Source organism: Miscanthus floridulus, chromosome 16 (assembly GCF_019320115.1).
Source record: "Miscanthus floridulus cultivar M001 chromosome 16, ASM1932011v1, whole genome shotgun sequence".
NCBI classification, from domain to species: Eukaryota; Viridiplantae; Streptophyta; class Magnoliopsida; order Poales; family Poaceae; genus Miscanthus; species Miscanthus floridulus.
Genome location: NC_089595.1, coordinates 89,681,590 through 89,694,782, shown reverse-complemented (window position 1 = coordinate 89,694,782; position 13,193 = coordinate 89,681,590). Strand labels below are relative to the sequence as shown.

The window sequence follows — 13,193 nt, the reverse complement described above, 5'->3', positions numbered from 1 at the left end:
CTAGCCTCCCCTCGATGGAGATTCTATGGGTTTGGTGAGGTTTAGGATCGAACAAGAAGGTTGAGATGACCCTGTCTGCTTTGGGGTAGACTGGGCGAGGTCCGCTTGGGGCTCATCTGTGTTTTCTCCCCTGGCTCTGTTTGATGTGAGGCGGCCTCGAGCCCTTCGTGGGCCGGCCTTGCTCATGTTGAATGAGGCAACTACCGCTTCGTGACGCAACACGGAGCGTTGTGATGCATTTAACCGCATATGCGATGCCCCGAGCCCCTGGGCAATTAAGGTAGAATCATCTAGGGGCGTGAGTGTATGGGATGAATGCGTGTATGGATGTATGAATGATTATATAAAGAAACAGTGGGGTTTGGTAATGTTACCTTGATGACTTGAGTGACGGGGTTTGAAGAGCTCCAGTCAAAAATGTCCGATCGGGATCCATGCTCATCGTTCGTGATGGAGTCGGCATGGCCCACATGGGGCATCCCTTTGCTCCTTACCTATATCTCGGTATTTTCCTGAGCCATTCGATTGACTTAGGAAGTCCGATGGTCTCTCCTAGTGGAGATCCCATTGTTTGGGTTTTTCTAGGTCCTGCCTAGGAAGGCGAAGAGCCACCTGCACATGGTGGCGCTTTATTTCTCATGCTCAGTCATGCAGTAGTGGTGGGCCATACTCAGGCCATGTCCCATCTAACCAGGCATCGTTTCGTCGGTCAGTGTGTGTCCCATTGGTCAGGGCATGTCCCATTATTTCCCATCCACATTGAATGGGGGAAGGGAGAGGGTTTTCTCACCCTAATCCTTTCGCCTTTCCTCAACTACCCTGCCTCTTCTTTAAATAGGGGAAGGGAGAAGGAAAGGAGAACTCATAGACCCGTTCATGATTCTGGGTCATGATGCCGAGTTGGAGGTCCCCAACATAGATGAGATGGTGCTGGCCACCTTCACCGAGAAGGGGCTAGTTCCGCCGAAGGAGGTGGCACACTAGAGGGTGCCGTACATCGCAGGCTTCATCACTATCTGTGAGGCTTTCGTCAGGATGGAGCCATATGTGGACTCCTTCCAGTGAGCCTTGTCAGAGAGGAAGTCGCTCAGGACTGCGCCAGTGGGAGGTTTCACCCTTGTAGCTGATCAGGTTGGCCAGTTCATAAAGTTTGATGAGATATCTTCCACCCATAGTGCCCATACCTTGGCGGGCAGCATCCCTACCTAGGAGTTGCCTCGACTGCATGAGAAGGTCAGGAGCTCCATGTTCTGTTGCTGAGCATCTATGGGTGTTACACCCTTGAGGTACCTATTACGCTCGATGAAGTTGAGGGAGCGGAACCGGGCAGGGTCCTTGAGGTACCCCTTGCACTCTTCGAAGTCGAGGGAGCGGACCTGGGTGGGGCCCTTGCAGCGGTGGTTATGTCTAGTGGTGTGGGGGTATGGCCCCCAAGACGTGGGCCGCACCATCGGAGGTGGCCTGGCTCACAAGATCAAGGCGTGCACGGCGCTGCTCGGCGTGCACCGTAAGACATTGTATAGTACCAAATAGGATACTTTATGTGTAACCCTGCCCCTCTAGAGTATATAAGGAGAGGCAAGGGTCCTCTACTTGACATCATGTATTCAATACAATACACCAAAGACACAGGACGTAGGGTATTATGTCGATCAGACGGCCCGAACCTGTCTAAATCGTTGTCTCTGCGCCTTGTGTCACCATCCGGTTCCTGATTACGTGCATCCCCACCGACAAATCTACCATCGTGGGATACCCCTCGATGGACTACCGAGCATATTATATCGACAGTTGGCGTGCCAGGTAGGGGTGTGCGCTTGATCAATGGCAAGCTAGATGGATCTCAAATCAACAACGCGTTCTCGTCGTCAATCTTGTGGAGATCCATCCCGGTCCACGACGATGATTCATCGCGGCTACACTAGCCCCTGCGACAGCAGATCTGATCTTGGAACCACCTTCGAGGTCGTCTTCACCAACAACTTGCCGTTGCTGCTCTCGTCAGCCCTCACCGACCACTCGCCGCCGCTGCTCTCATCAGCCCTCATCGACGACTCACTGCCGCTGCCCTCGGCGGCCTTCGCCGATGTCCCTCGCCGTCGACTCGTCGTCACTGCTCGGCAGCCTTCACCGACATCTTTCGCCGACATCCGTCGACTCGTTGTCACCGCTCAATGGCCTTCGCCGACATCTTTCGCCAATGTCCCTCGCCGTCGACTCATCGTCACCGCTCGACGGCCTTTGCCGACATCCTTCACTGACGTCTCTCGCCGTCGACTCGTTGTCACCGCTCGGTGGTCCTTGCCGACATCCTTCGCCGACGGCCCTCGCCGTTGTCTCATCGTCATTACTCGGCGGCCCTCACCGACATCCCTCGTCGCCGCCGAGCTGCAAGCAAGCTGCCTGCGCCACCGACCAGATAACGCTATACGTCACTGACCAGACACTCTGTCTAAAGCTAAGTCATGTTTTAATATTCTTCTAATTATTCTCCAATCTCCGTATATTGTCATAATGTTTTCCAAACTGTTTTCTCCATATTTGCTCTTCAAACGATTTTCCAAACCCTCGAACGGTCCTGTTGATGCTCGAACGCCTCCAGAGACGGCCCTGTCTTCGGCTCCTCCCTACACGTGCTACGGGCTCCGCGCTCTGCGTTATGGGTGATCGGCAGCGGCTCCTTGGTCACGCCTGTTCCTCCTACACGTGCATGGGCTCCACGCTTGACATTATGGACTATGGGCTAGCTAGGGCTAGAGACTCAGCTACACACTAGCTGTTCGGATGGTTTATATTAAACATAAATATATTTTCACGCCAACTGATCGCCGAACTGCATACATTGTTTTATCACCATTGCTGATTTTTCTCCAGAGTTTATTTATTTTTACATCATGTACTACCCGTTCTACATGTTTGTCTTGTAGGATCATCGTCCAGGTGATCGGACCACCTGGTGCTCAGACTTCTCCACCGATCAACTGGTCAGACCGCTTGGTTCATGGACTCCGTCACCGACCAGTTGATCGAACTGTTCGCCGCTCGTGCTTCATCGCTAGCTACGCCAGTTACTCCTTGGCCCTCGGATTCTTCGTACTCGAGGACTAAGTGGGCACACTTCACCGCATGGACGTCGTCACTTATGTCGGTGCTCAGATCTCGCCGCCTACGCCGGGCACTCCTCGGTACTCGGACCTCGCCGCCTGCGCCAAGGACTCCTCGGTGCTCGGACATCACCGCCTACACCGGGGACTCCTCGGTGCTCGGACCTCGCCGCCTATGCCGGGGACTCCTCGCTCCTCGGTGCTCGGTCATCAACAGCAACGCCGGGGACTCCTCGCTCCTCAGTGCTCGGTCATCGCCAGCGATGCCGGGGACTCCTCGGTGCTCAGTCATTGACAGCGACGTCGGTGACTCCTCGGTGCTCGGTCATCGCCAACGACACCAGGGACTCCTCACTCCTTGGTGCTCGGTCATCGCCAGTGACGCCGGGGACTCCTCGGTGCTCGGTCATCGCCAGCGACGCTGGGGACTCCTCGCTCCTCAGTGCTCGATCATCGCCAACGACGCTGGGGACTCCTCGCTCCTCGGTGCTCGGTCATCGCCAGCGACGTCGGGGACTCCTTGGTGCTCAGACATCACCGCCTATGCCGGGGACTCCTCGCTCCTCGGTGCTCAAACATCGCCGCCTACGCCGGGGACTCCTCGCTCCTCGGTGCTCGGTCATCGACAGCGATGCCGGGGACTCCTCGCTCCTCGGTGCTCGGTCATCGACAGCGACGCTAGGGACTCCTCGCTCCTCGGTGCTTGGTCATCGCCAGCGACGTCGGGGACTCCTCGGTGCTCAGACATCGCCGCCTATGCTGGGGACTCCTCGCTCCTCGGTGCTCAGACATCGCCACCTACGCCGGGGACTCCTTGCTCCTCAGTGCTCGGTCATCGACAGCGACGCTGGGGACTCCTCACTCCTCGGTGCTCGGTCATCGCCAGCGACGCTGGGGACTCCCTTGCTGCTCGGATCTTGCTACGTCTCATCGGTGTGCTATCAAGCTGCTCCATGCTATTCGGATCAGGGTGCTGATCTTGGGCAGGATGTCTGGGGTCTTGATACGCGTATGTCAGACGACGTCAGCAAGCTTTCAGACTTCTTTGACCCTGCTACAAGATTCATTCTTCATCTTCCAGCAGGCTCGGGGACTAAGTGGGCACACTTCACCTTGCGGTGAATGTGCATGTTCTCATCTCGAGGCTACGCCCGGGGACTGGCTGCCTGCTCAGCTGGTCTTCTGCTTTATGACCCTAGCACCATGTGACTGCGTCACCTACTGTCAGGCTCAGGGACTAACTGTGGGGGTATGGCCCCCAAGATGTGGGCCGCACCATCGGAGGTGGCCCGGCCCACAAGATCAAGGCGTGCACGGCGCTACTCGGCATGCACCGCAAGACATTGTATAGTACCAAATAGGATACTTTACGTGTAACCCTGCCCCTCTAGAGTATATAAGGAGAGGCAGGGGTCCTCTACTTGACATCATGTATTCAATACAATACACCAAAGACACAGGATGTAGGGTATTACGTCGATCAGACGGCCCAAACCTGTCTAAATCGCTGTCTCTACGCCTTGTGTCACCATCCAGTTCCTGATCATGCGCATCCCCACCGACAAATCTACTATCGTGGGATACCCCTCGGTGGACTACCAAGCATATTCTGTCGACAAGTGGCACATGCCGTGGTCTCTCCTTTGGCATTAGCTAATGTCGCCGAGCGGCCATAGTAGTATTAGGAGTAGAAGTAGTTAGCAAATGTAATCGTTAAGTTCATGGGGGAGCCCCTGTGTGAACAGTTTTTGTATCAATGAATAGATCAGTTCTGTTTTGTGACAGAATCACTATCCGTTCCTTGTTTTTTATCCTAGCATAACTTTATTTTTGTCCTTTCTTTTTTGCACCTACCCGTTCGTTCCATAGGCTGTAGCTTTTAAGAACCTAGGCATGGCCCGTGGGGCTCGACTGCTCATAACCGTAGGTTGTGGCGGGGTGTGTTCAGTTGGGAGTAAGAACAAAGTCACGAGGGTAATCAAAGGAATGGAATGCGCTCTCGTTCGGGGACAAAGTTTTTACCATGTGATAGTCAAAAAGAGAGGTAGTATTTAGTATTGTACCCTCATGGAGCCCCCGAGTGACCTAGGGTGAAAGTGTTTGGGCTGGGGTGCTTTACAGAAGCAAGTGTTGAATAAAAGCGGTAGGACCGAATTTAGGGGGGAAAATGACGTAGTTGTTCAATGTTCCAAGTGTTGGTGAGAACGTTGCCGTTGTTGTCCTTCAGTTGGTAGGTGCCTGGTCGGATCACTTCGGTCACCGTATAGGGTCCTTCGCCTTCCCATGGTGGAGAGAGTTTGTGTTTTTCCTTTGTTGATTGGGTCCTCCGGAGGACGAGATCACCGACTTCGAGGATCCTCCCCCTGATCTTCCTTTCATGGTACCTATGGGGAGTTTGCTGGTAGCAAGCGGAGCAGATGACGGTTGTCTTGTAGGCCTCCTCGAGCAGGTCAACTGCGTCTTCCTGAGCCTCTGCGGCTCAGTCACGGTCGAAAGCCTTCACTCTTGGGGTGCCGTGGTCGAGGTCGGAGGGCAGCACTACTTTGACTTCATAGGCCTGGAAGAAGGGTGTGAACCCTATGGATCAGTTCGGGGTCATTCTCAGGCTTTAGAGGATAGCTAGGACCTCTACAACCCATCGCCCGGCATACTTGTTTAGTTGGTCAAAGATGCGTGGCTTAAGTCCTTGAAGGACCATGCCATTGGCACGCTCGACCTGACCGTTAGTACATGGGTGTCCGACCGAGGCCTAGTCGATCCTGATGCCGTATCCATCACTGAAGTCTAGGAAGTTCTTCCCGATGAAGTTAGTCCCATGGTCAGTGATGATGCAGTTAGGAACGCCGAACCGGTAGATGATGTCGAGGAAGAATTTGACTGCCTCTTTCGAGCAGATGTTGGTGATGGGCTCAGCCTCTATCCACTTGGTGAACTTGTCGACTGCTATGAGTAGGTGAGTGAAGCTGCCTGGGCCCTTTTTGAGGGGTCCTACCATATTGAGGCCCCAGACCATGAATGGCCAGGTGATGGGGATGGTTTGAAGCTCCTGTGCCAGCAAATGAGTTTGTCGAGTATAGAATTGGCATCCCTCACACCTATGGACGACCTACTCTGCATCTCATAGTCCGGTGGGCTAGTAAAAACCTTGGCAAAAGGCTTTTCCGACCAGTGACCTTGGGGCTGCGTGATGTCTGCAAATCCTGGCATGGACCTCGAGGAGGAGCTGCTTCCCCTAGTTGGTGGGGATGCACTTCATGAGCACCCCCAATGGACTCCATTTGTAGAGTTCATCATCGAGCACGATGAAGGTCTTGGCGCATCAAGCGATCCATCGGGCTTCAGTCCTTTCGGGTGAGAGAACCTCCTCGAGGAGGTTGGCGAGTAGCGGCGCTCGCCAGTCGGTTTGATCGAGTGTCAATATGGCGACGTCAGCGAGTGACATTGTCATAGAGGTACTGGGGTTGAAGCCCCCGAGCACCAGCTTGGCATCTGGGTTGGAGCCCCCAAGCACTAGCTTGGCGTCGTGGTGTGTCTAGATCAGACCTTCCAGGACATGGGTGGATGGCTCGTAGAGATCATTGATGAAGATCCTACTCAGAGACGGATCTCGTCTAGCAGCCAATTTTGTGAGAAAATCGACGGCATCGTTGTCCTTTTAGGGGACATGATGCAGCTCGATCCCCTAGAATTTGTCCTTGAGCTTGTGCACCTCCTGGTAGTATGCCACCAAGAGGGGGCTTTTGTAGGAGGACTCCTTCATGACTTAGTCAATGACCGACTCTGAGTCACCATGGACGTAGAGTCGTGTAGCGCCGAGCTCAATGGCGATGCGCAGCCTGTTGATGAGGGTCTCATATTCCGTGGCATTGTTTGAGGGCGAGAAATGGAGATGGATGGCATAGCAGAGCCTACTCCCATCTAGAGAGATTAGAACCACTCTAGCCCCCGAGCTAGGCGCCATTATGGACCCATCGAAGTACATTGTCTAGTACTCGTGGGTGACGTCTAGGGTCGGTAGCTGCACCTCCGTCCATTCAGTGACAAAATCCGCGAGAGCTTGAGATTTAATAGTAGTATGGGGGATATACCTGATGTCATGGCCCATGAGTTCGAGTGCCCACTTGGAGATCCGTCCCGTGGCGTCGTGGTTGCGGATGATGTCCCTGGGTATGAAGTGACGACCGCGACTTTGTGGTCGATGAAGTAGTACAGGTGCTTTTGGGTCACGATGAGCACGGCATATAGGAGTTTCTACACCTAGGGGTACTAGACTTTGGGGTCGGTGAGTACCTCCCCGATAGAGTATATGGGCTGCTGGACCTTAAGGTGGTGTCCTAGCTCCTCCCTTTCGACGACTAGGGCGGTGCTTACCACATGGTTGTTGGCCGCGACATAGAGGAGGAGGGGTTCTCCCTGTTTGGGAGCGACAAGGATTGGGGCCGATGTCAGGGATGCTTTAAGGCTCTCTAGAGCCCACTGAGCTTCCTCGATCCAGATGAAGGCGTCCAACTTTTTGAGGAGCTTGTAGAGTGGCATCCCCCGCTCCTCGAGCCAGGAGATGAATTAGCTCAGGGTAGCCAGACAGCCAGTGAGCCTTTGCATGCCCTTGACATTGCGTATAGGACCCATGTTAGAGATGGCCGTGATCTTTTCAAGGTTGGCCTCGATGCCATGCTCGGACACGATGTATCCTAGCAGCTTCCCCTTTGGAACCCCAAAAACACATTTCTCAGAATTCAATCTAATGTTGAACCTTTGAAGGTTTGCGAACATTGTGGCCAAGTTTGCGATTAGGTCACAAGCTTGAGCCATTTTGACCACTATGTCAACAACATAGATGGCAATTATGGGTTTCGGCCGCTCGGCTTGATCAGGCTGATCAAGCGGGTTGATTTGGTCGGTGAAGCATTGCTGCATGCACCTTTGGTAGGTGGTGCCAGCATTCGTTAGGCCGAAAGGCATGGTTACATAGCAGTACAAACCATACGGGGTGATGAATGAGGTTGCGAGCTGATCGAACTCTTTCATTGCAATTTGGTGATTGCCCGAGTAGTCATATAGAAAGCAGAGGATCTCGCAACCCAAGGTGGAGTCGACTATCTAGTCTATGCGCGGCAAAGGAAAGTGATCCTTTGGACATGCTTTGTTGAGGCTAGTATAATCAACGCACATTCTCCATTTCCTGGTCTTCTATTTAACAAGAATGGGACTGGCAAGCCAGTCAGAGTGGAATACCTCTATGATAAATCCAGCTACCAAGAGTTTGGTGATCTCTTCACCTATGGCCCTATGCCTCTCATCGTTGAAGTGATGCAGGCATTGTTTAGCGGGCTCAAGCCCGGGATGAGGCATAGTGCGTGCTTGGCGATGTCCTGTGGTATGCCTGGCATGTCAGATGGCTTCCATGCGAAGACATCACGATTGGCGCACAGGAAGTCGACGAGCTCGCATTCCTTTTTGGCCAGGAGCTAGGTCCTGACTGGCACTGTCTTGGTTGGGTCAGTGGGGTCGATCCCCACCACCTTGGTTTCCTTGAGCGGGTGGAAGGCCATCGAGGAGGTCGGTTTGTTGTAGTCCGGGACTACTGGGTCGACGACTCCCAGAGCCGCGGGAGCTCAGACGAGTTGATGACCATGGTGGCGAGTTCGAAATGCTCGTGGTCACACATGAAGGCATGCGAGAAGGCACTGCTCATGGTGATGACACCGTTTGGTCCTGGCATCTTCAGCTTGAGGTAGGCATAGTTGGTGATTGCCATGAATTTGGCATAGCATGACCGCCCCAAGATAGCATGGTAGGACCCTAGGAAGTCCACCCTTTCAAAGGTCATGACCTCCGAATGGAAGTTGGCTCGGTTGCCAAATGTGACGGGTAGGTCAATCTGCCCGAGCGGGTATGCCTGCGCTCCTAGGATCACCCCATGGAAAGGAGAGCCCACTGTGCAGAGTTTCGACTGGGGGATGTGCATGGCGTCGAGGGTGTCAACATAAAGTATGTTGAGGCCGCTGCCTCCGTCCATCAGCACCTTGGTGAGGTGCTTCTTGTAGACAATGGGGTTGATGATGAGTGGGTAGCGTCCCAGTCTCATGACATGGGAGGGATGGTCCCTCTGATTGAAGGTGATTGAAGATTCTGACTAGCTAAGGAAGGAGGGGACGACTGTCTCTGTGGCGCATGCCTCCCTATAGTGCACCTTGTGTTTGCGCTTGGACCAAATGGTGTTGGATCTGTCAAAGATCATGATGCATTCCTTAGGGTCGGGGAAGCTGTCTCCGTCCTTGCCCATCGTGCCTCCTTTCTTGGCTGCCGCCTCTTTGCCGTCTCCTTCTTTTGGCCCACCGACCTATCGCAGGAAATGTTTGGGGAGCTCGCAGTCCTTGTAGAGGTGTTTGATGGGGTAGGCATGGTTGGTGCATGGGCTATCCATGAGCTTGTTGAAGTGGTCAGGCAGGCCCTGCTAGGGCTGCTTGCCCGCATGATCAGCTATGGCGACCAATGCGGTGTTGTCAGGTCAACACCGATCCTTTTTGTTCTTCTTGCCTCTCTATGTGGAGGGGCCCTCGTCTTGGTCTATGTGCTTGGCCTTGCCTTTGTCCTGGCCTCCATTGAAGACCTCTCCAGTCGCCTCCTCGCTAGAGGCATGGTTAGTGGCAACGTCGAGCAGGTCATGGGTGGTACTTGGCTTTAGGCAGCCGAGCTTGTGGATCAGGGACTCGCAGGTCATCCCAGAGAAGAATGTGTTGATGACGTCCACGTCAACAACATCAAGGAGGGAGTTGTGTCATTGGGAGAACCTACAGATGTAATCCTACAAGGACTCACTGGGCTCCTGCGACCAGCTCTTGAGGTCCCAAGAGTTACCAGGGCTGACATACGTCCCCTAAAAATTTCCGACTAAGACCCTCTTGAGGTCTGCCCAGTCACGGATGCTTTCATGCGGGAGGAATTCAAGCCACACCCGAACATGTTCCCCCATGCAGATGGGGAGATATTGAATGATGAAAAGGTCATCATCCACCCCTTCGGCTCGGTAGGTGAGCCAGAAATCCTTGAGCCAAATACCGAGGTTCATCTTCCTAGTGTACTTGGTGATGTTGGTGGGCAGTTGGAAGCATTGTGGGAACAACACTCTTTGGATACACTGGTCAAAGGCCCATGGTCCCGAGCCCTCAGGGCTGGGACTCTGGTCGTCTGGCCGGTGGCCATGCCTAGGGCATGTTTCACCGCTCCCCTCGATGGTTCGGCCGGGGCCCATGTCGCCTGCCCTTATCACCACCCGGTGGACGTCATCATCATGCCAAGCCAAATGCCGGTTGCTAATGACACTATGAACGTCATGGTGTGGACCGAGCCGTTCATGTACCGGTGGTCGGTGTGGTAGATGGTGACGGCTTCTACCAGCGCTCAGAGGTTTTGGTAGACTGCCCGCTCCTGGGGGCGACAGGCTCGATAACGCCGCGTAGAAGCATTATCGCAGCGGCGATGTTCTGGCTAGCCCAAGCAAACTGTGGGGGGTCATTCCCCTTGGTCATGATGTCGCGCTGGACCTAGCGGGCACGACCCTAGGTGCTACCCGTCGAGTCATGCGCATGGGGCGCAACATGATGCACCGAGCATGTCGACGCAGGCGGTGGCTGGTTCTACCACCGTCGTTGTAGCTCCTCGACGTGCTCTTGTGCAAGCGCGAGGCCCCCCACACACGGGTCTAGAGGGGTGTGAGTCTATATAGACTTTGCAACCACCGGTGGCTACCCTAGAGCGTCCGCTGTAGCGCACTCCCTGGATGGACGGTGGCTAGGTGCCACGTTGCCGATGCTAGAGCCGTCACTCTCAACCTCATCATCCAAGAGTTTGTGGAAAGTGGTGGGAGCATAGCTCACCATTCCCATGAATTTGGATGTGAGAGGGGCCGGCACCAGTGTCCTTCGGAGCCCCCAAGTGCACGTGTCTATGGGGGACATGAGGCCATAGGGGAACCGGTCATATGGTGTTGGCGGTGCGGACAATACAGTCCCTCCAGATAATTGGTGAGAGACACTAAATAGAGAGTAAATAACTATATGCACATTACTCACAGCGGGGTTTGAGCAGAGAGTTTGCTTGGAATGAAGCGCAGGCGCCTCATCATTGAAGTCATCGTGCATCCCAAAGCCGATGGAGGGCACCCCTCCGACAGGCGCTGGAACAAGTGCCTCTTCGCGTAGGTGTAGTACGTCGAGCCGGTCAGCAACGAAGTCTGGGGTTCTGAAGAGGAAGGCTTTGGATGGCTCGAAGACGGTGGAACCCACATCCCAATAGGTGGGGGGTACAAGTGGCCCGGTCGAAGTTTGCAGTGGGGTTACAAACGAGAAGGAGAAAGATGGGGGGTACAAGTGGTCCGGCCGAACTCTGGTCAGAGGGGCCAAGAGTGACAGGAGCTCCACTATGTGCTAAGTGTTCGAGCGTGTGCTTGTGGTTTGATCCTGGTGGTTCTGTTGTTGTGTACTAGTGAACTGATCGATCCACTTGTTGGGAGGGAGCACATCCCCTTTTATAGATGAAGGGGATGGCCTTACAAGTGAGAGGGAGAGAGTACGTATGCTGCTAAGTCTTGCTGCCCACGCCAGTGGGTACAAGATGATGGTAGGTGCCCACAACTCTGTTTAATGTCAGATGCATGTGGGAGGTTGCGTTGTCTTCTTCAGGTTTGGCAGACGTCGGTGCATGCCATACTATTGATATCTAGAGGCATGCAAGGGGTTTTACCATGTTCGCCTGGCATGGTAAATGCCTATGCCCACAACACTGTTTAATAGGGACGGGGATCCCGATCTTCCATCAGGTGATGATAACTATCATTGTGGCGGAGAATGGCACACCGATCCGGCTTCAGATCAAAAGATCGAACCCCGCAATCTTAGCACCATAGCTCCTCTGGTTATCAACCAAGTCACGGACCAGGTTGACCTCACCAAGAAGGCTAATCCCTGCCTGCACAACGAAGAACACAAGCAAGAACAAGAAAGATCGCAACCAAATTGCAGATGTATGATGAATCTCACGAGTTGGGGTCTCACAAACTGATGAACGGCGAAACTGTTTCTTGATAGAATAATCTAAGCAAAACCCCCAAAACCTAATGACGGCGGCGGCGTATGATTATAAAGGTCTTAGGGTCGTCGCATACCCTAGACGCGCCCCCTAATGGGCCCAAACACGATACACGGCCCAACGGACCAAAAGAAAGGTGTCACAGCACCCTAGCAGATTCTGGATGCTAACTTGTTTCGACGATTCCTGTTGATTACGAAGAGTTTTTGATGTGAAACCACTTGGATTGGCTTCTTTATCAAATTATCTTTCCATCCATATGTGGATCATCAAAAATGGAGTCCGGATACATCCTGGGTGACCAGTTTATGGCAGACTGGTCCTGACGGCCGAGGCAGACTCAAACTCGGATTGGACTGGGCCTCTGGCTTGGCTTGGACGTCCTTGCTGGCCTTCTAAGGTGGTGGCCAAGGAGGAGGACGTCCAAGGCCATCTCTTAGGTGTTCTCCATCTTCTTGGGGCATGCTCCAACTTGGGCTTGGGTCCCAAGGATGTCTAACAAGCCTATGACAACAGTGTAGCTCCCGCCAGAAATAGCGACAGAATATATTGGTGATTTGGAGGCCTTGCCGACGTGATATTGAGATGGGACCAGATCTATTTGAAAGCTTATCAAACAAGCTTTCCATCAAGTGCTCATTGACCTCGATCGCACTCTGGATGGATAAGTTATGGCCTTCCCAATGAGGCACTGTCGGGCTGCCGACGAACCGAAAGTTCAACTTTGATGAACTTCTATTATGAAACTCATTTGAACCTACAATCAAATAGTGACATGTACATGTGGAACCAAGTGAATTATAACCAAAGCCACTATGCAAACGTAGGAACGAGTGCACCTTATAATCATTGTTCGTATCCGAAGGTGCTATGTCCTCATCACTATTGATGCCTCAGAGGCACGTGGGGAGAGCCTTACCGTATTTGTCTGATGGCGCCCACAACACTATAGGGGAAAATGTCGGCGCCTACAACACTGCTTTTGTTCTATCATGCCAG

General features: G+C 53.5%; 1 protein-coding gene across 1 annotated transcript; it reads right to left on the bottom strand.

Annotated features, from left to right (window-relative positions):
• Positions 1 to 8,685: 8,685 nt before the first annotated feature.
• On the bottom strand, positions 8,686 to 9,192 carry LOC136511002 (uncharacterized). The gene has a single exon (XM_066505256.1). The coding sequence runs from the start codon at positions 9,190 to 9,192 to the stop codon at positions 8,686 to 8,688; it is 507 nt and encodes a 168-aa protein (XP_066361353.1).
• Between the last annotated feature and the right edge of the window lie 4,001 nt (positions 9,193 to 13,193).